The 22866-nt window shown below is 56.0% G+C and overlaps 1 protein-coding gene across 1 annotated transcript in view; it reads left to right on the top strand.

Moving 5' to 3' along the window:
• CSMD2 (CUB and Sushi multiple domains 2) overlaps positions 1 to 22866 on the top strand; it is a 439342-nt gene that overhangs the window by 262861 nt on the left and 153615 nt on the right. Inside the window, exons 21-25 of the mRNA XM_041738011.1 lie at positions 3283 to 3498; positions 4718 to 4906; positions 9112 to 9281; positions 18592 to 18748; positions 19808 to 19999. Coding sequence (XP_041593945.1) covers positions 3283 to 3498; positions 4718 to 4906; positions 9112 to 9281; positions 18592 to 18748; positions 19808 to 19999 — 924 coding nt within the window. The remainder of the gene's footprint in view (positions 1 to 3282; positions 3499 to 4717; positions 4907 to 9111; positions 9282 to 18591; positions 18749 to 19807; positions 20000 to 22866) is intronic.

Genomic DNA, 22866 nt, shown 5'->3' with positions numbered 1-22866 from the left:
GGCAGCCCGGGTGTCTCAGTGGTTTAGCGCCACCTTCAGCCCAGGACGTGATCCTGGAGACCTGGGATGGGAGTCCCACATTGGGCTCCCTGCATGGAGCCTGCTTTTCCCTCCGCCTATGTCTCTGCCTCTCTCATGAATAAATAAATAAAACCTTAAAAAAAAAAAAGAAAAAGAAAACTGTCTGAAAAGATATGCCCCAAAATGTTAGTGGTACTACTCTCTTATTTTCATCCTCTCACTTTTTTCTAATTTTGAGCAATCAACATATAGTACATGTAAACTATACTATTTGTATAAAAAAAGAAATTTCAAAAAAAAAAAAAGCCACTTAAATACTCCCTACGTGTACTTCAGCGCTTTCACTTTTGCCTTTAATAGGCCTGGCCTAACTGGGATTAGGATGGCAGGGAGATAAGACTCTCCAGGCAGTCCGGGTGAGGCCTGGCTGTCGCCTTCCCCACCACGCGTGTGGTGTCATTCCCAAGGAGAGGCGGGATCGGGGCAGGGCTTCGATCATCCTGCAGGGCTCTTTCCACCAAGGCTGGGCCAGAGTTGGCCACCGCAGGAACCCCAGGCTGCTCTAATAGGGAAAGAAAGGCAGCCTCCTCAGGATCCTTAGACCAACAGCCTTTTATAGTCATAATTTTCTGTCTGGCGTCTGTGATTATACGGGTGTGTGCTTCTTTATGCCTTTTTCTATGTGTGTCTTTGCCTAGAAGTCAATGCAATTCAGATATTTAGCAAATGCTTATTTTATGCTTGGGCTTACGCTGGGTGCTGGGAGAACCCAGTAGAGCGAGTGGCTCTGGCATTGCCTGCCCTCAGGAAGTTCATGGTCCAGTGGTAGGGACAGACCATCTGACATAGCACGGCCAGGAGCGGTTAGAGGTGTCACTCCTCCGGAGGCCAGCCTGGGGCTTCGTCAGGTGGGCGTCCTGAAGTTGAAACCAGGCGAGCCTTCAGGGACGAGCAAGAATTAGCCAGGATAGAAGGTGAGGCTTCTGAGACTCAGCACAGGGTCACCGGGGTATGACCAGGTCACTAAATGGTCCTCAGAACCATTTAAAGGCTTCACCAGATGCTTAGCGTAGAGCTCAAAATTGTAAAGTCGCTGGTGTGAGCCCGTAGCCCTTGCTCACCTTTTTCAGCCTCCTCCTGAGCCCCGTAAGCACCGAGTCCTAGCTACATTGAGACTCCTTCAGTTCCTAGAACTTCCCAGACTGTCATTGTCCTCCAGAGCTCTGTGCATTGGGATGACGGCCTTCTCTCTGGAACATTTGCTCCCCTTGCACCATCACCATCGCTCCACTATGGCCGGCTCTTCATCTTCTGAGCTCACTTCCTCCACTGAGCCTTCCTGACCCCTTCTCCCCGGCTCTGGGTATGGGTTGGGTTTCCCTCCATGGGCTCCCACACGATCCTGCGCCCTTCTGTGCCCATATCTTACCCCACTGTACAGAACTTCCCTTATCTGTCTCCCCCCAGACCCTGAGCTCCTTGAGAGACATGCCTGCCTGGTTTCCGGCCACTTCCCCAGGCCCTGGCTCTATGCCTGGCACACAAGGAACTCAAGAAATATTCATATGAATTGAATTAGGGGGTGCGTGTAGAAGGATCTCAGGTTAACAGATCCATTAGGCTAATGACTCTGATTGTTTGTTGTGGTCACTCCAGTGAAGTGTGAGTTTGTGTGTGCACCTGTCACACCAAATTTGGGTTCAGACTCCAACATGGGGCCTGTCTCTGTGACAAGGTCTTCACTGCGTCACAATGGCCACAGGAGCCCCAGGCAATCAGCGCAGCTGGGAAACCCAGGGGGCGCCACCTCGATCGTTTGCTCATCCTCAGGATGCCAGCCAGATGTTCACCCCAGTGGAGGCGCTGAACTGTGGGGTGTGGGTCTTGGTGCTTCATCAGCTCCAGTTCCCCGTCCCGCCTCTGATCCGCCCTCCATCCAACCTGAGGTTCGGCCGAGCGGGAAGGGACGTACGTTCCACTGAGCCTTTTCCCCAGCTCTGTGGCCTGAGGACGGTTTCTCATGTGCACACGTGTTTACGTGCTGGGAGGATAGGATACACGTGGGCGCACGTACCTGTGCACCCCCAAGGTGCTCACGCCCCTCACGTCAAAGATTATGACCCCATGAAGCCTTCCCACCCCTCTCACTCTTCTTCTTCCGTGTCCCCATTCTGGACTCTCACTGTTGACGTGTCTCCCTCACTACGCTGGAGACCTTTCTTGGTGCTGAGCCCAGGCCTGGCGCTTAGTAGGTGCTTAGGAGCCATTTCTTCGAGGAAATAGATAAATGGATGCATCTCAGTTGCCTGGCACGGGGCATTTGCCAGCGCTTGCCTGGTTGCACCACCCGTACGGGGCTCTGCGTCCCCTACCCCCACCCATAGCACCCCAAGTACCCGGGGTCTCCAGCTCCCATCCACAGAGGGGCAAGACTGTGAAAACATCTAGGGTGTATTTTAGCAGGGAGAGCTTGGCTCCAAGCATCATCCCGCAAGAACCCGTCAGTAATTGTGTAGAGACGTGTTCCTCGGGGTCCCTGTGCCTCCCGAGCTCCCGGGGGTCACTAGCATGCAGGCTCTCCCTGGAAGGTCCCTGGTGGAGACTGACATTCCGCGTTCCTAGGGAGCCCGCCGGCGATGCCGGTGGACTGGGAATAGCAAGTGGATCTAGCCCCAGCTCTGCCTCCTGCTGCCTGGGCAGCCCTGGACAAGTGACTTTATCTGTTTGTGCCTCAGTTTCCTCAGCTGTAAAATGGAGATGAGCATAGAGTCATTGGTGGGATTCCCTGGGTTTTCCTATCTTCTCTTCCAGCCGGGAGGCACCAACCGCGGGGCAGCCGACACCCAGGGCACGGTGACACGCAGCTACAGCGCGTGACTCGCTAGCGAGCGGCACTACCCTGGGCGACCGCTTGGCTTTCCGCCCCCAGCACATGCTGCACTACGTTTGACGCAGCGCCTGTCGCTCCGAACCATAGCGGTTCAATGTCGTGTCCGTCGGCCTCCCCATCCCCTGGCCCTGGGTCCCTGCCTGTGGGACGCACTTGTCAAATATGCAAATACTCGTTGAGGAATGAATGAGTGAGTCTATGAATGAATGAATGGTCCCTCTCTGTGGACCCAGCTGTAAGTCTCAACTCTGATAACCGTGACACGGCGTCCCTGGCCCACAGCATGTCCAGATCATTTGGGCACTGTCGGGCTGGGCTCCCGGATGGCCAGTCACCTGTCCGTCACCTGCAGCCTTGCGCTCTCTTGGCAGGTGTGTTCTTTACCTTCCACACCTTCCACCTGGAGAGTGGCCACGACTACTTGCTCATCACCGAGAACGGCAGCTTCTCGCAGCCCCTGAGGCAGCTGACCGGCTCGCGGCTGCCGGCCCCCATCAGCGCCGGGCTCTACGGCAACTTCACCGCCCAGGTCCGCTTCGTGTCCGACTTCTCCATGTCCTACGAGGGGTTCAACATCACCTTCGCAGGTACAGCGCGCCAGGTCCCCGCAGGAGCGGGTGCGGGGCGATCGACGTGTCCCTGGGCCACCAGCCGCCCGCCTCACCGGCAGGTGCAACAACAGGGACTTGGGCTCCACACAGCGAGGCCCTCCCAGAAGGCGCCGGGAAGCAGGTTCTGGGGGCCCCGAGTCACGGAAGGTGTTTAAGGTCCACCCTGAAAATCAGCCACGCCGCTGCTTGGACCAAGGCGCCCCTCCCGCCCCAGTGCCCTCCGGTTCTTCTCCTGATTTCACCTCCGCTATGTCACGGCCCCAGCAATTAAAAAACAAATCCAAACACTAAGAAGGGGATTAGAAATGAACGTGGCGGAGTCTCTTAGTCCCCCTGTGGGGCCACCCGCCCCTGTGCTGGCGGGGAGTGACAGGTATCTATCTCTGTTCAGGAAAACTGGAAAGGAAGCTCTTTAACTTGGCATTCAGGAAGCCAAGAGGACCCCTCGCTACTCCAGCCCCAAGGCCTCCCAGCGCCCCCTCGAGTCCCGCTCTTATCACACGGAGTCCCCAGGGTGGGCAGGAGCCATCTGGCCTCTAGGAACAGGGACGCGGCCCAGCCCAACCGCGAGCCGCCCCTGCCCCAGAGCCCCCCGCGTGCCCGGGCTGCACAGGGCTGGGCCGAGGGCCTTTGTGGCCACTGCGTCCCATCCCGTCCCATCCCGTCCCGTCGAAGGGACCCTCCTCCTCTTTACCACACGGAGCCCGGGGCACTGTGGCCTACAAGGGGGATGCCGTCGGGGACGACGGGAATGGCCACCTCGGTGCCATCACCAGAGGCCGCGGGCAGATCCCCGGTTGTGGGTGCGCCCTGAGGCCCAGCCCGGCCCAGACGGATTCCTTCTCCCGCCGGGTGTTGCCCTCAGCTGGGTTATGCATTCGGATTCTCCAGAACCAAGCTGACAGAAATTACCTGGTCGTGTGGGGACACGAAGCAGTCGAGTTCCCAAGCCCAGGCTTGGGCTTGCGGCGCTGAGGGCCGTCCTCGCACCCTTGGGCAGCACGCTGGTGGCTGAGGGCCCCGGCCCGACCCGCACACGCCGCCTCCGCCCTTCCTGGGAGCTCTCCCCCCCCCCCCCGTCAGCTCCGGGCTCTGGGCTCCGTGCGTGGGCTCCGCCGTCCGGCCCCGTCCCCGGTGTTCCCGTCCCTGCAGTTCCAGGTCAGCCTCTGAGCCCGCTCTCCGGCCGCTTTTCCAGAGTATGACCTGGAGCCGTGCGAGGAGCCTGAGGTCCCGGCCTACAGCATCCGCAAGGGCCTGCAGTTCGGCGTGGGCGACACCCTGACCTTCTCCTGCTTCCCCGGGTACCGCCTGGAGGGCACAGCCCGCATCACGTGCCTGGGGGGCAGACGGCGCCTGTGGAGTTCGCCTCTGCCAAGGTGTGTTGGTAGGTGGTCACGTGCTTTCATTTTGCTTCACTACCGGGGTGGGGGCCAGACGTCAGCCAATTGCGATTGCGTGAGACAGGAGAGCCCCGTGGGCCGCGAGCCCACAGGCCGGCCTCCAGGGCTGCCCCGGGAAGGCAGGTCAGAGCCGCGGGCCAGGCTCGTCCTTCGCAGGTCCCAGGGCGGCCCTGCTCTGCCCGACGCGGGGCCGTGCGGTGGGCCGGGCGCTGCAGAGGCACCTGTGACCCCGCTGGCCGCTGGCCAGGCCGACCGGCTGGGGCTGCAGGCCCAGGCCCCCGGGTCCCATCCCCGCCCGCCTCCAGCCACGGCGCCAGCCTCCTCCAGTAGAGCAGCCTGCAGGCCTCATTCCGGACCCCACGGCAGTGTTCGCTCAGGCTACATAATCCCCCCCGTTCGCCAGTTACCTGCTCCTCGTCATCAATGACCAATGAGCTTTGACAAGCTCGGAGGGCGACTGTGGAGTCGCCCAGTGGATCCCGTTCTGACCAGTTAGATCGTCCCTCCCTCCCACGAGCACCCCCAGAACATCCGCCCTCCCAACCCGGACGCATCTTCGCACCCACACGCGCCCCCCAAGGCCCAGGCTCTCTCTGGCCGCCAGCAGCTCCATCCCCCTCTGAGCAAACATCCTCAGCCAAGCGGTTCTGGGGGAAATTTTCCTTGAACGGGATTATCCGGGACCACAGATGTGCGCCCTCCGTAAGCTCCTGCCTCATTGATCTCATTACATAAACTCATTCTTTAGCTTATTATTACAATTACTGTTTGTTCACGACACCTCACAACATTTTCATCATTCCATTTGTCTTCTGCTTCGTGTGTCATTAACACTGCACAGCAATTACAGTCACCTCTAATTACCACCAGCCCTGCGACGGAGCCTCAGGCGGAGGTTCCCTGGGAGTGCCCACCCTGGGCGTGCTCCCAGGGGCCACCTGCACCGGGGGTGTATGTGGGTGGCCTCAGCCCACACGGTGTTACCAGGACACAGGCCCAGCTGCCAAGGAGATGAGCGGCCTGGGCTCTAATGCACGGTGTTATGGGGGGACACGGCCCCTGACCTTGGCATGGAAGAGACAGCCCTGACCCCCCAGGCCCGGCTGCTGCAGGAGACCCGGCGCGTCCTTGGGAGCCCCGGTGTGACAGACAAGAGAGAGCCCTCTGCCTGCAGAGCCCCGGACTGATGGACAAGACCCAGCCCCTGCCCTTAATGAGGCCTCGACTGAGGGGGACGACGGGGGTCCCAGAGCCTCAGCCGGCGGCAGCACTGCCCCGTGCACGTGATGCTTGTTTCTCCAGGACATTCATTTGTTTCCACTTACGCTTGCATTTAGTGCTTCGGTGCATCTCTGCTCCCCTGTCACCTTGGAAACGCCCCCGGAAACTCATGTCCTGCCCCCTCTGCCCCCCTGTACCCTCCCTGGTGCCCAAGACAGACGCTGCTGATGGGCCAAGGACTGGGCCCCTCTGAAGCTGCCCTCTGTGTGTCTGTCCTCGTCAAGGTGTCGGGACGTGGGGGAGAGGAGATGGGGCGGCGACGACCGCAGAGCTGTCGTGCGGGAAACCGAGGCTGGGGAAGGTGTCCAGTGACACGCCAAAGCCCACGCTTAAGGGGAGCCAGATTTAGGAGTTTAGGACAGGAGGCGTCAGGGGCAGTGGGTGCAGCCGGTGCCCCCCTCTTGAGCACCTGCCACAGGCGGGGAGACGAAGGAGGAATGACGCTGAGAGCCTCCCCGGTGTGACCACTTCACACGTGTTCACTTGCTTTCTTGTGAAATCTCATGCGTTTATTCTCTGTGGCATTACGAGGACGCTACTGCTGCCCAGGGGAAGGCAGATCAAGAGACCGAGGTTCAGAGTGTGGACACACCTTGGCGGCTGCCCTCTCCCCGGGGGAGGGGACAGGTGTCTGGCTCCAGAAACCGGGGAGAGCAGCTTCAGGAGGCCTGGGTAACGCGTGGCTGCACATGCAGGGCCCTCAGCACCCTCCACATCCTAGGCCCCCGGAAAAGGTACTGAGGCTGCCCGTCCACAGCCGGCCCTTTAGTTTCATGCCTCAGCTCGGCATGTTCCTCATGCACACGGGGACACAGACTGGCCCCGAGACAAATGGTGTCGTGGTCAGCGCAGGCCGTGGTAGGAAACTCCCGCAGGCGGCTGAGCCCCAGGTACTCCTTTCTCGTGGTTCTGGAGCCCAAGCCGGCCACGACCAAGCTGCCAGCACATTCGGGGGCTGCTGGAGCTCCTCTCCTCACTTGCAGACCACGGCCTCCTTGCCGTCCTGGTGAGGCCGGGAGAGGGCTCTGCTGGCTCCGCAGCTCGCTCGCGTGGCCACCAACCCCGTCACCTGCCCAGGGCCCCACCTCAGATCAAGGCCAAGGCCACCAACGTTCAGCTCCTGGTAACGGCTCATGCAAACTCCCAGGATGGTGAAGCTGTCCTGTGCTACACCGGGCCCGGGGAGTGGGGCCCATTGAAAGAGCAAGGACTTGTTGGGGGGACACGGACGTTGTCCTCAAAGGTCCCAAGGAGCAGCCTTGAGGACAAGAACACACGAGGGTGCAAGTGAGACCACGAGAGGCGCAGCTCTGCATGTTCCTGTACTGCAGGCTCTGCCCACACCTCCGGCTCCAGGCAGTTGGGGTAACTGTGTGGCCGCTGGTTGACGTCCGGGCCCTTCCAGCCAATGACTGTGCCTAGAAGAGGGCCACTGAGGCATGGCTGGGGGAAAGCAGACTCGCTACCATCAACCTCGGAGATTCGAGACATGCTCCTGGCTCCCCATATGTCCAGACAAGTAATGTGCCTGCCATCTGGACGTGCGTTTACATCCTTCTGGAACCTAATTATTTTTAGGACCGTACATCTTCTGAGGTCTGTGTCCTCCAGATTCACTCATTCACTCATTTCGCAAATATTTATTTTACAGGCAATCTGGGCTAAGCTTTGGAAGTTTAGATTCATTAAGCGTGACCCCAGCCTTCAAGGAGCGCACATTTTGGGCAGGGGACATAGGCCAGGAACAAGCAGTCGGGGTGCAGCGTGACAGGCACTGGGCCACCCGCAGGCGCAGGGAGAGGCTTGACAACCCTTGACGACCCTGGGAGTCACCTGCTGGGCACTGGGTGGGGGTGGGGGTGAGGGAGAGAGAAATAGGACCAAGCCCTGGAGGGCCCACAGAGGAAGACACAGAGGTGGTAACAAACGGGGGAAGGACGATGTGCTTACTGCCCTAAATCAAGGGAACGCCGGGGAAGGAGGGCTAATCCTGGAGGCGGAGAGAAAGATGTCAAGAGGAGGCCGTGAGTTCATTAGGCTTTGAAGGAGACAGGGTTTCGGTGCGTCTATGCTAAAACTTTCTCCAAAGCCCCAATGGCCTCATATTCCAGGACCAGGAGGGTTGAACCCTCAGGCCCCTCCTCCTGGTGAGTGGAGAGACTTGACCCCAACTGCTAAGTACCAGATTCTTTATTTTTTTTTTATTTTTTTAAAGATTTTATTTATTTATTCACAAAAGAGAGAGAGAGGCAGAGACAAAGGCAGGGGGAAAAGCAGGCTCCATGCAGGACCCGACGCAGGACTCGATCCCGGGACTCCAGGATCACAACCTGGGCTGAAGGCAGGCTCCAAACCGCTGAGCCACCCAGGGATCCCCAGATTCTTTATTTTTAAAGTAGGGATGATAACGGTGCTGCCTACCCTGTGGGATTGGCGCTTGTGAGTAACGAAGGATGTTCGGAAGGCGCTCGCAGCGGTTGTTTAATCCTGAGCCCTCTGAGCTTCTGGCCTGTGATTCTGGAAGGATTCGTCTCCCCTCCCTCGACCACCGCCCCCTCCGCCCCGACATCCTCCTCCGTCATCCTGTTGCTATGACGCTAGATGAGCAGGTGTCAGGAGGGGCTGCCTCGCCCCACTAGGGAAGTGCGGGATGCCTGGTGGGCTAGCTTCTATCCCCACGGGAGAGGGACATGGAACGAGAGAGAGAGGGGGACCGGACGGGACGACAGGTGGGCAGACCCGTAAGGACACTTTGGTGAGCAGCCCTACGGGCAGGCGGACAGATGGACAGATGGGCAGGCAGGAGGGCAAGCAGTGTGTCATCCTCGGAAGGCCCTCCGGCGCGGCGGCTTGTGCTCTGGATGGAGCGGATGGGGGTTAATCGGTGGCTATTGTGATTCTCTTCCAGCCGAGTGTGGGAGTTCGGTCACGGGCACACAGGGCACGCTGCTGTCCCCCAACTTCCCCGGGAACTACAACAACAACCACGAGTGCATCTACTCCATCCAGACCCAGCCGGGGAAGGGGATTCAGCTGAAAGCAAGGACGTTCGAACTGTCAGAAGGCGACATCCTCAAGGTAAAACCGATAGATTCCGCAAAGATGTGCGTGAAAGGAGGTAAAAATGTGCTCAGCGGTTACGTCTGTGGGAATGACCCACAGACCCACAGCTTCTCCTGAGGTCCAGGATCTTATCCTCGCTCGTCCAGGAGAGAGTGGGAACCCAAAGGACAAGGGCCTGGGGAGGGGCTAAGGATGGAGCCTTGGAGTTTGCTCGGGAGCTGACCGTCCTCATACGCAGATGGGAGCGAGAACGGGCTGGGTTGCCCGCGGGATGAGGAACCGTAGGTGCAGCCGGAGTGGCCGGTGGGTCACGCTTGGGCGGTGACCGTGACCGTCCGCGGGGCAGCGGAGCACTTGGAGGCTGCGTAGCTGTGTGCGCCCGCATTCCTGCGACCCCGGGTCTGCGGGCTGGCCTGGCCGGGGGGGCCTGCATCAGTATAGTCCGCGTGTGCCCTCCCGGGTACGTTGGCTCATGTGTTTTGTAGACGAGCAGGGCCATTTCAGGAGCTCATTTTGCCATGTTGGTGGCCCGTGTGTGGCAGCAGGGTCCAAGGACGTGGATTCGAGTCACATGTCCGGGACTCGACAGCAGAGGGGGGCTTGTTAGGGCGCTGAGCACACGTGTGATTCGCGCTTCTCTGTGTGTGTGCGACTCGTGTGGTGCGTGAGCACGTGTGTAATCAAAGCGTGGACTCCGGAGGATTTACCGAAGGGCCACCTCGCTGAAATGGACTACGAGGCAAATCTCTCACAGGACGCATCCCTTTTCATCCTATGCCAAGACACTTTTTTAGCTTATCATGATACAGCTTTATTCCCTGGAGCTGGAGAGTCTTGACCTTAGAGACCAACAGAGGCCACTACCCTGAAAAGCTCAATGAGAAAGCATTAAATAAGCCCCATCCCTTAGGGTTCTCTCCAGATAGGAGCGTCCTGTGCTTTTTATGCAGAGATGCTGTTCCTGACTCACTGGGGCATGTGTTCTCTGGGGGCGGGGGACGTGCGTGCATTGGGAAGGTGCATCTCCCTCCTACCCAATTATCCTTGAATCCATGAGATGACTGGTTGGGACCGGGTGCACCTGAAATAGAAAAGAACATGCAGGGAAAAAAAAAAAAAGAAAAGAAAAAAAGAAACAAACATGCAGAGCGGCCCAATGGGGATTCAGACCCCATCACAGGCTTCTTAGGCTCTACTTTGCAACCTCTGAGCTCCCCAGACATCTCCTTTCAAGTGAGCGTAGACGAGACTTTGTCATTTCTAAGGGCGCGTCTTGAGGCCTCGCCGCGCTCACCGTCAACACCAGAGCCTCAGAGGATACAGGGGCCAGTGGGGCCACAGTGCTTCCTCCTTGCAGCGCTGCAGATGGAACTGATGGAACGCAGAGCCCTTCTTGCATGAAGGCTGTTGTCAACCCAGCGGAAAAAGGGATTTGGGGGATCAACTGACCGGCTTTGAGGGGAATATAGCAGCAGCTCTGTGTGTCCAGCGCGATGAGACCAGAAGGGCTCCTTGGCTGCCAGAGGCCATGCGGAGTGCGGCTGGCGCCTGGGCCCCTTCACCAAGGTGGTCTAGGATCGGAGAAGCATCTGACGTCCTCAGCACATGTGCCCACTGTGCAGCTGCCCTGTCCAGGCGGGGTCTCAGGACTAGGTGGGCTCGAAAGACAAGACAGAGGCTTTCTGAGGCATTCAGGCCAAGAGGGGAGACACACGGGCCCTAAAATGCAGGTCAGAGATGAGGGTTGTGGACCCCAGGTGGTCCTGCAGGGTTGTGGGGAGAGGGCAATGAATTCCTATAGGTTAAGGGGATGTTCCCAGACTTCAGACTTTGTCTCACAGCCCCTGCCCCGCTGGCCCTGCCGCCCAGCCTTCTAAGAGTGGGCTCAGCCTCCTTACCGAAGACCCTCTTCCTCCTCTTTAGTGTGCTGCACAGAAGGCTCCAGCTCTGACCTAGCTGGAAGGCCACTCCTGGGACCCTGGGACCCTGGGACCCCCAGGACCCCTATAGGATGGGGCCTGGAGAAGGGAGACAGGGTGGTTTCATAGAGTTCCTTCTGTTCTAAGTCTTCCCCTTGGGGTCCCTTGCCTTCCTGAGGGAGGACCTGGGCAGAGGTGGTTCAGAACTAAAAGAAACCCACAGTTATGGCTTCCCAAATAGGATTCAGAATAGGATCCAGCTGCCCGTGGCACGGCTGGGCCAACGCGTCACTCCAGTCTACCTTGACAGAAAGGTGTGCAAGAGTTGCCCAGAACAGCAGTCGGCTCCAAGGACATCCTCCCCTCACCCTGCTGGAATTCACCCACCTGCCGCAACGCTGGTGGATTCCTAATCCCAAGGACGTTCTCGTCCCTCCAAAGAAGCCCCGGTGCACACCCGAACTCCTGACCAAGGACACCTGTCGCCTCCAACACACCTTAGTTCCTCCCCAAGATACGATATCTCCTGCATCTCACCAAACCTCCAAAGTTTCTAGATAATCTTGTATTTCTGACCAGGAAATGACTCCTTTCTTGCATTCGTGGTCCCTGATCGGCTTCTTGTCTTCAATAACTTGAAAACTCCTTAAACCACACCCCCTACTCATACTCCTGCTGGTCTCCCAGAACCGATTCCTTTTATTTGGGCCCCCACTAAAATTTCGACCCAACATCAGCAAGACGGGAAGGGCCTTTAAGCTGCGGTTGTGGGGAAAGACGATTTCCAGGTCAAGGTGGCAGACGCAGCGCTTGCATATATATAACTGCATCCTCTACGGGTCCCCCCTGGAATGACAAGAAGGACATAAAAGCAGAGGGATGTGGCCTCACCATTGGAAATTAGGCAAGGGTGCCAGTCACATGTCACTTAAAGGAATTTTTACCAAATGGAATATCCGAGAAAGAATCTAGATTGAGAAAGGGCCTAATCAAACTACAGTTCACGTAAGTGAAGTGAAATCCTGCCTCTGTTAGGACAAAGTGCTGGAAACCTTAAGGAAAAACACATCTCTGTCCACCTCGCTCAGCGCAACGGAGCCTGGAGCCAAGATGGTGCAACACACCATGGCGCCATTAATGGGGACCAGACATCCGTACCACCAAGTCCTTGGAAGTATAGTAGGTCTGAGAGACGACACAGACCATACCATTCCCTCTCGCCAGGACATCCTGGGCTCCATTTGGCTTTGGTTGGCAAGGCAGGTGAAGCCGGGCAGTGCCGGCGTTGGCGAGTACCGAGGGCCATCAGGCCAATTAGCAAGGAGGCCTCACACTCACACACACACTTAAGCCCCAGGAGCAGAAGAAGGCCCCGCTCTGGCCTTTTCTCCCTTAATTCCTCTGCTCCTCTTTAGAGACCACCGGGCATTTCCATTCTCTTCTTTCATCCTCCCTCTGTAATGGCGCGCCAACAAGAAAATTAACCGAATGTGTGTAAATCTTCCGTAGATCAGAAGATGAGGACCTGTCGGAGGAGTCAGAGCTAATTGCCCCTCTGTAAGCAATAAAGAAGAAAGACTTTAAAAGCTGCTCCTACTTTGTATTCTTAATGGGATTGAGGAGAATATTATATTTATGACACAAAAATAGGCATTAATGAAAACAGAGCAATCTGCGACGAGGAAAGATTAAATAAAGATGAGAAACATGATCACCCAATTAAAACATGGGATGGAGGCAATGAACGGAAGAGGGTAGAGCACGGGAGAGTGAAATCAGTTTATTATGAGATAACTTTGAGAACTCCACTCACACCGCATAAGGAAATTAAAAAGAGGATTCTTGTGTGTTACTAAAATGTGCAATCAATCCACAGTAAAACTTTATGTGCCAAATAACATAGCATGAATAAATTAAATAAAAACTGCTACAAATGTAAAAATAATGTAATAAAGTTACAGTCATGGTGGAAGATTTCAATATACCTCCGCTAGTCTCTGACGCATCGCCTAAGTTAAAAATAAATAGGGAGTTGGGTAACTTGAATAATATGACAGTAAATCCAAAGGAAATAGGAGAAAGAGCCTTTTTTAAAGATCTAGTCAAAATGACTGAAAAAACAAAAACAACCAAAAAACAATAGCAGTTGTCAATAAAACCTAATGGTTCCTTGAAAAATAACTAATAAAAAATGTAAACGCTGCAGTACTGATGAAGGAGCAAAGCCACAGATTTACAATTTTAGGAGGGGAAAAAGGAACATAGTCCCAGGTGACGTAGAGATAATGAAACGAAACATTGAGGAACAACTATAAGCTAAGAAATCTGAGTGCTTAGATAAAACGGACGTTTTGATAGGTTAAAAAGTACTAATATCAAGGAAAGATAAAAATCTGAATAAACCAACAATTACTTAAAAATTTTGGCTTCCCCCCATTTCCTGTCTCAAGGGCCCCAGGTGTAGGCTATTTTATCGGTAAACTAACAAAAGTTCAAGGAATAAACAGACGCAGAGAGAATAGCTCTCATCTATGTCCTTGCTCGGGTTACTTACGAGACAAGGAGACGTATCGATAGCCGACTGAGTAAGACCACAGAAGGACAAACCGCTAGGCCGGTCACTTGTGGTCATAGGTCTAAACGCCCTAAATACAGTGTCATAGTGAATCTGGCCGTGTCTGAAAGCAAAACTAACCATGTGGGATTGACCCAGGAACGTGAGGATGTGTCACTATTAGAAAAGCCCATAGTGTTATATATTAACACTACGACACTGACGTTTTTGCAGGTCAAAACTGGTCACATATCGGCAGCTTCGTGTGGTTCAACCGAATGTCCCATAAAGCAGACTAGAAGCCAAAAATAAGTAATCCAGCTGGTACACGCCGAAACATCACAGGAGGAAATTCCGTACTCGTTCATGATTCTTAAAAATATCTCAAAACTACAAAGAGAACTTTATTCACCTGATAAAAAGTTCCTACCAACGCCTATAGCAAATAGTTTCGTGGTCCTTATTCTTTTTTTTTTTTTCCGATGCAAACACACAAGGGTTTGTGGTCCTTATTCTTAATGACAAAACTCCCTAAGGATTTCTAGTAAAGTCAGGAGCAAGACCAGAGTTCTGCTCTCACACGTCATACTCAACATTGTGCTGCAGATCCAAACCCATCACGAGCAGATCAGAACAAGAACAAAGAGACTATAAAAATTAGAAAGGAATATATAAAATTGCCTCTTCTATTTAGAAAATACAAAAGAACTGATGAACTATCAGAATCGATAAGGACAATGCAGCAAAGCAGCTGATGTGTCTACAACCAATTAAAACACAATCAGAAAAAGGAGATCTCATTCCTAACAGAAGCAAAACCTTATAAAACGCCTGGGGATAAGTCTAAAAAATGTGTGTGGCCTTTACTGAGAAAAACCACGAAACTTTATTTTGAGGGACCTACACCAAAACGCAGGGAGGTTTCCTATTCACGGATGAACAAAGCATATGAACAAGCAATTCACATAAGAAGAAAGCGCAACTATAGATAAACACACGAAAAGATGCTCAACATCAGTGATAATCAAAGATGTACAAATTAAAACAATTACCCTGGGGATCTCCGGGTGGCTCCGCGGGATAAATAAATCTTTAAAAAAATATTAAGTTGTACACCTTAATCATATACAATGTTTATTTGTCCATTATACTGCAATAAATATGAAGAAAGTAAAAACATCTAAAAGAGAAAGAAAAAAGGAAAAAGAATTAGGTGTGATGGATGTGTACGGGCTCTCTCGGGTTTCTCAGAGACAAATCTATTCCCTGGACCATCGAAGCGTTCTTCTAGACGAGCAATATTTTGTTGGAAAATAAATGTATACAAAGGCCAGTTCCCGATTGCAATAAAAAAATATAAAAATGCCCAAAATTAAGTACAGAATTCTACTGAGAGGCCTATAAAATGACTTGATTCAATAAAGCCAGATGCCACGTATACGAATAAGGAGATTCAATATCAGGTAGGTGGTCTTGTTCTCTTACTGACCCGTACGTGTGCTGTTAGTGAAGAGTACGCAGGTTGTTTTGGGTTTGGTTTTGTTTTGATAGAGGGAGCAGGAGGTTTTTGGATTTTTTGTTTTTTAAAATGTAATAAAGTTCATCTTGAGCTTATCAAGAAGAATAACCATAGGAGGATGCTTTTTTTAAGTTGATAAAAGACGAACAAAAGGACTTGCCCTACTAAATATTTAAATATATTATAAAGCTATGATAACTAAAATCATGTGGGTCATGCACAGGAAAAGACAAATAAGTAGCAAAATATAAAAAGAATAGAAGGGATCCCTGGGTGGCGCAGCGGTTTAGCACAAATTTTCATCATAAAATTAAACCAGGGATCCCTGGGTGGCTCCGTGGTTGAGCGGCTGCCTTTGGCCCGGGGCGTGACCCTGGGGTCCTGAGATGGAGTCCCGCGTCGGGCTCCCTGCAGGGAGCCTGCTTCTCCCCCTGCCTGTGTCTCTGCCTCTCTCTGTCTCTCCTGAATAGATACTCTATGGAACCTACTCTTTCACTTAATATAATGTGCATATTTTTTGGATCATTAAATATTTTTCCCCAATGGCATTTAAATAACTGCGCAAATTTTCATCATAAAATTAAACCAGGGATCCCTGGGTGGCGCAGCGGTTTAGCGCCTGCCTTTGGCCCAGGGCGCGATCCTGGAGACCCGGGATCGAATCCCACGTCGGGCTCCCGGTGCGTGGAGCCTGCTTCTCCCTCTGCCTGTGTCTCTGCCTCTCTCTCTCTGTGTGTGTGTGACTATCATAAATAAATAAAAATTTAAAAATAAAAAATAAAAAGAATAGAATAGGAAGTTGACAAACAAAACCAAATTCATAGAACCATATATGTGACAAAAGCGGATTTACTACACTACTTGGTTTAACAGCTAATCAATCAGGAAACAAAAAAGTAGACCCTTCTCTCCTATTATTTGGCTAAATAAATTCCAGGTGATTCTAAGGATAAAAGTACTAGAAGAAAACTTTTTGGTTTATTTAATTATCATATTTTTATTGAATGCCTCTTATCTGCCAAGGCACACGTTCTGGACAACGATGTGTGAGTAAGTATAGAGTGGGTTGGTTTAATTTTTTTTTTAAGATTTTATTTATTTATTCAGGAGAGACAGAGAGAGGCAGAGACACAGGCAGGGGGAGAAGCAGGCTCCCTGCAGGGAGCCCGACGGGGACTCCATCTCAGGACCCCAGGGTCACGCCCCGGGCCAAAGGCAGCCGCTCAACCACGGAGCCACCCAGGGATCCCTGGTTTAATTTTATGATGAAAATTTGCGCAGTTCTTTAAATGCCATTGGGGAAAAATATTTAATGATCAAAAAAATATGCACATTATATTAAGTCAAAGAGCAGGTTCCGTAGAGTATCTATAGTTAGACCTTGTTTTTATTTTTAAAAATCAAGAAATAAATATATATGAGGAAAAGCATGCATAGAACAAAGCCTGGAAAGATCGTCACCCAAATGTTGTGCGTGCTAAAAGTTGTTTCCATCTTCTGTATGCTCTTCTGTTTTATAAGTTTCCCGCAATGAATAGTTTATCATAATGACACATTATGAATATCTTTTTTTTGTCCTTAAGGAGTTAGAATGAATTATGCTTGGAAATTAAGGAAATAATCCTGTTCCCGTTATACTTTTATTAATTAACAATAATCCCTTAACGTCGTCATATATCCAGTGAATGTTCAAGTTTCCAATTATCTTATAAATGTCCTGATTTTTCTTAAATTTACAGTTTATCTGAATCAAGATCCCAAATAAGGCCCATACATTGGATTGGTTGTCTTATATGGTTTTTGATCAATAGGTTTCTGCCTCCATCTTTTTTTTTTTTTTTTTTTCTCCATCCCTTGTCATTTATTTGTTGAAGAAGTCCGGTAACTTGCCCAGTGTCATTTCTCATATTCTGGGTTTTGCCGAACATGGTCCCAGAGTCTCATTTCATATCTTCCTCCATCCTCTGTATTTCCTGTAAGTTAGAAATTGGATCTAGGGACTTGATACGATTCAGGCTTGATTTTTTTTTTTCATTTTTTTCTTTTTTTTTTTTTTTAGCAAAATAACTCTGTAAGTAGTGGTGTTCATGATATCTGATTGTTTCCCGTATGGTGATGGCCGGCAAGCGCTGATGACTAATGCCTTGATCAGCTCCTTCCGATATGTGTTCGTGGGTACAAATATTTTTATTTAACGACTTGGATGCCCCGGGTGGGCTCAACCCTTTGAACTGGAGTCATCTCTCTATTGGAATTCCCGAATTCTCTCAATCTGTCCGTGGTCTCGTACACGGAATCCGGAAACAGACGTGAGGCTCCCAGGGGCCTACACAAGTCCCTGCAACATGCAGCGCTGTTAGCTGGAAGGATGGCTTCCCTTAGAAGGCTTGGCTTCATAAATAGTGGAATGGAAATATCGTTCCAATTTGCTGGCAGCTGGCACCACATCCTGGGCCGTGCACAAATATTCATCACCCACCCATAGATCCCATCTTTGATATTTATCAGAGCACCGGGGGGGGGAGGGGCCTGCACTCAATCACAACTTCTGTTGTTATTTGTACAATTATCTGGAAAAGAGCAGCAACCTCAGGACCTGGGGGGCCAGTTCATTATTCCGACGGTGGTTGCCTTTGCTTGTGCACGAGGTTCAGGGGACAGATGGGCGTCAGGAAAGCCAGATGCCTGCACGCCCCCCCCCCCCCCCCGTTCCCCACCCAGGCAAGCCTAGCAGGCCCTTACTGGGGCCTCGTTTTAGGAGGGAAGGAGGTAGAGGCCCAGCTGGGGGAAAGGAAAAGCACCACGACGCGCCGGCCATGCTAACGCTGTGCCGCTGGATCCCAGGGGCCGTGTCCAGAAGGGCCGCCAGGACAGGCCAGTGCCACAGGGGCGTGGGGTCAGGGGAAGGTCGGTCGCTCATCTGGGGGGATGGGACTGTTTAGCAACGCAGAGATGCTGGAAGCTTCCGGCATGCCCGTCTGCAGAGACAGATGGCTCGGGCCTCCGTGCAGTGCCCCCCCCACCCCCGGCCTCCTCGGGCTGCGGGAGAGCAAGCCAGCGCCACGTGGGGCTCAGGGGACACAGCAGAGCTCTGCCAAGGCAGGGTCGGCAGGCAGATCCTCGGGGCTGCATCCGTGCCAGGCGGGCCGGGCAGAGAGGCGGCGGCGGGTGGAGACGAGGGGCCCGACTCCCGCCCCCTGCTTGCTCACTGTGTCACGTCCTGGCACTCGTCCTTGGTGCTCCGCTCCCAGAACGCAGGCTGCGGGGGGACGAACCGAGGATGCGCCCGCACTGACACGGGGTCGGGGGCTGGGGGGGGTCTTGTCCGCCCAGGTCTACGATGGCAGCAACAACTCGGCGCGCCTGCTGGGGGTGTTCAGCCGTTCGGAGATGACGGGGGTGACCCTGAACAGCACATCCAGCAGCCTGTGGCTTGATTTCATCACGGACTCCGACAACACTAGCAAGGGCTTTGAGCTGCACTTTTCCAGTAAGTCCTTGTTGCCTCTGTGTGGACCGCGACATCGGACTTGCCCCGGCTCCTCAGACGGGTGGGGGGCGGAGGGACAGCAGACGCCGTGGATGAGGTGCCACCTCCTCCAGGACCTGTGCCCGCGCTCTGGGCGGGGGGGGCAGTCACCCGCATCCAGCTCTGGGGTCCCGTCTGGGGCTGCCTGAGACGCCAGGCCTGCCTGTGACCCACTAGAGCTTCTGAGACACGGGCAGCCCGGGGGGCCCAGCGGTTCAGCACCTCCTTCGACCCAGGTCGTGACCCCAGGATCCCGGGATCGAGTCCCACGTCGGGCTCCCTGCATGGAGCCTGCTTCTCCCTCTGCCTGTGTCTCTGCCTCTCTCTCTCTCTCTCTGTGTCTCTCATGAATAAAAAATAAAATCTTTAACAAAAATAAAATAAAATGAGACCTAAACACTGAGGCTTGCAGCTAAAGCAACCAAGCGCAGCCTCCCCTAATCACAGCATTTACGTAGCGATGTCCGGCCAAGGTCAGATGCAAAAAAATGCAAAGACCAACCGAGGCTGAGAAGGCGGGAGGCGGGGGAGGCCTAGGTGCCCGGCTCTGCAGACGCCGACGTCGGGGCGACTGTTGGGCACGTGGCTTCCACCTCAGTGGGCCCCCTGAGGTGCCTCCTGCCTGGGGCTCCTGGCCGCGGGGCCGCGGGGTCGGTGCCTGCAGCAGCGGCAGCGGAGGCAGGCTGAGTGGAGTCGTGTGCGAGTTCCACATCCGTGGCCTGAGCGGGGCCAGGTCGGCATCCGGGGCTCCCCACCCCCCCCCAGGTCCCCGGGCTCGGCGGGACGGTGGCACTTCGAGACCTGAACTGGGGGCACCGTGGCCTCGGGGGGAGCTGCCCCGCTGGCTGCGTGCTCAGGGGCCACACGGAGGACACAGAAGCCCCAGCCCCTGTGCCTGGGACCCCAAGCAGTAAGCCGTCCCCTGCCCCCTGCGCGGCGGCCCGGGCGCACCTGCCGTGGAGGGAACACGGAGCACAGCCTCCACTGCGCCGGCCTCACCCATGTCTCCTCCCGCGGCAGGTTTCGAACTCATCAGGTGTGAGGACCCAGGCACCCCCCAGTTCGGCTACAAGGTCCACGATGGAGGCCACTTTGCCGGGAGCTCCGTGTCCTTCAGCTGTGACCCGGGGTACAGCCTGCGGGGCAGCGAGGAGCTGCTGTGTCTGAGCGGAGAGCGCAGGACCTGGGACCGGCCCCTCCCCACCTGTGTCGGTAGGAGGCCCCTTGCTCCTCCAGGGACCCCCGGGCGCCCCGGTCCCCCCCTCAACCTCCCCTCGCGCTCCCCTCGCGTTCCCAGCCCACAGCACCCGGCAGCAGCACACCGAGGTGGTGGCTGGACCCCATCAGCCCCACACGCTGGTAATGCCGGCGACAGAGGCCGCGGGGGCATCAGTTAGGGGGAAGAAGAGCAGCTGCCCGGGCTCCCTGCGACACCCAGGCTCCGCCTCACTCTGGGCCTCAGTTTCCCCGCATGCAAAATGGGGCTTATGCTCCCTTTCCTGGGCCAAGTTGGAAGAAAGAGTAAGATAATGATGATCCATGTCACTGTTGAGAAAGAACATAACGATGAGCCAGCCACTTCCTAAGCGCATGCTGCTTCCAGAAGGTAAACTGAGGCTCACTGAGCTTCCTGCCCATGTCTCCGGACAGGAGATGGCAGCCCAAGGCAGGAGGATGCAGTAGGCGGGACCAGTCCTTCTGTGTGGCTCACCCTTCCTGCTGGTGCAGGTGCCCACCCCCAGGCCTTCCCCTCCGTTCCACCCACCTCGTGCCACAAGCTCAGTGTGTCTGTGCAGCAGGAACAGCGGGTGCCCACTCAGCGCCTCCCGCCAGAGTGGGTCCCGGCGGGCCTGGGTCGGTGCAGAAGCAGAGAAATGACACGAGTGCAGCGATCGGCCTGCCTCCGGGGCGCCAGGAGCCTGGTGACGGGCACATGCGTGACCAGCTCACGGTCGTCCGTGATGGCGACACGCTGGGGAAGGAGGCTCCGCAGGACGTGCAAGGGTGGGGGGGGGGCCTTCCGGCCTGAGCAGGGGTGAGGCCGCAGGGGGAGCCGCGGCTAGGCGGGGGCAGTACACACGTTCTTCTCCCCTAGAAAAGTGGTCCCCGCGGGACCTACAACTCTGACACGACGGAGGGTCCAGAGGGGATGGGTTGAAGCCGACGGGGGACAGAGCCCACGGCCCCCTAGTGGCCCCCGAACATGGGCCCCTTCCTCCCCACATCCCTGCCCCACCACGGGCCTGCACGCGTGTGCCGGGCCCCGTGACGGGCCCCAGGACCTTGGGCCAGAGCACGTCCCCGGCCAGCGGGCTGACACACCGGCCAAAGAATAGGAGGGACCCCGTAAGGTTCTGCGGGGCGGCACGTGTCCAGCCGGGCTGATCGTAGCAGCGCTAGGACGGGCATCTCAGCCCCGGAGGTGTCCCCGCCCCCCCGCCCGCAGGCCCCGCTCGGGGGAGCAAAGCTGCGTGTCGGGTGGCGGGTGTGTAGCCCCGCACGTCCCCCAGCTCCCTTCACCCGACCGTGGACGCTGTGCCCCGCAAAGCTGCCAAGGCCCTAAGTGAGGACGGGTGGGAGGGCCAAGACCTGGTGGTCGGGCTGACGCCTCCCCGGCCCCAGGGCCTCCAAATACCCCCTTGAGGAAGGCAGGGCTGGGCCAGGGGCCCGACAGCGTCCTGCCGTTGCCCCCCAGCTCCCCCGTGAAGCCCTGGCCCCCCAGCCGCCCGGGGAGGGCACCGCCAGCCCCCACCTGCCACCCAGAGCCCACCTTCCTGGGTTTCTTCTAGGATTTGGCTCTGTCGCTCCCTTCCCTCAAAAGCCCCGCGGTCGCCCCCCACCGCCCCCCTTTCCCGCTCGTCTACACTCGGGGAAGGCGGGAGCCCTGCGGGCCTCCAGGCAGGAAACGCTTACCATGTGGTCCCTAGTGCCGACGCCACAGTGGCTGCAGGGGTGCAGACATGAGGGCCTGGGGCCCAGGCTGCCTAGAGCCCTGGGAAGGAGGCGCACGTGCCCGGAGAGTGGCCCGCACGTTGGGGTAAAACCTGCTCACGCGGAAACGGAGGCACAGGAGGGCAGTGGCCACCGGCCCCGGGGGAGGGCCCAGGAGGTCCCTGGGGGGAGGCTGTCGGCGGCAGGTGCACGTGGAGGCGGAGGAGGCCCCGTGAGGCCCGACTGGGCCGCGGGCTGTTGGAGGGGTCCTGGGGGTGTCGGGGGCCCCTGGGGGTGTCAGGAGAGGCCTGGGGGATGTTGGGACCAGGGGGTGTTAGGGGCCCCAGGGGGTGTCGGGGGCCTCAGGGGAGCTCCGGGAGTGTCAGAGGGCCCCAGGCATGTTGGGGGGGCTTGGAGGGGTCCAGGAGGTGTTGGGGGGCCCCTGAGGCTGTCAGGAGGAGGCCCCGGGAAGTGTCAGGAGAGGCCCGGGGGGGTGCTGGGGGCCCCAGGGGTGTCAGGGGGGCCTCAGGAGAGCCTCCAGAGGTGTCAGGGGCCCAGGGGGTGTTGGAAGCCCCCAGGGCTGTTGGGAGGAAGCCCCAGGAGGTGTCAGGGGAGGCCCGAGCAGTGTCAGGGGGCCCCGGGGGTGTCAGGGGGCCCCTAGGGCTGTCGGGAGGAAGCCCCAGGAGGTGTCAGGAGAGGCCCGGGGGTGTTGGGGGTGCCCAGGAGGCCAAAGGGATCCTCGCCGTCGCTTGGGCTTTGTTCCAGGAAGGGAGGTTGGAGGCCCGCAGAGGCCTGGTGGGTTTGCACCCTAGAAGGGTCCTTGCGGCGGCACTGCCTGGGCGGCTGGGGGTGCAGGGCAGGCGGCCGGGGCCTGGGCCAAGGCTCCAGCAGTGGGGCCCAGGGCACAGGTGTCACAAGTGCCCCAGGGGTTCAGGCTGAGGCTCAGAGGCAGGTCCCTGTGGGGGGAGAGGAGGCCAGGGACCCCCAGCTTCTGACCCGGGAGCAGGTGCTAGGACAGGGGTGTCGACCTCTGACCAGGCCCTGCCTCCGGGTCCCCCTCCTTGCCCCTCAGGCGGCAGCCGCAGCCCCGCCCTACCCCGTCCACCAGGACCCCTGCGTCTCCTCCCCCTGCACCACCCCCTGCCTCC

The sequence above is a fragment of the Vulpes lagopus genome, chromosome 23 (genome assembly GCF_018345385.1).
Source record: "Vulpes lagopus strain Blue_001 chromosome 23, ASM1834538v1, whole genome shotgun sequence".
Classification (NCBI taxonomy): Eukaryota; Metazoa; Chordata; class Mammalia; order Carnivora; family Canidae; genus Vulpes; species Vulpes lagopus.
This window is presented reverse-complemented; position numbering and strand designations above follow the sequence as displayed.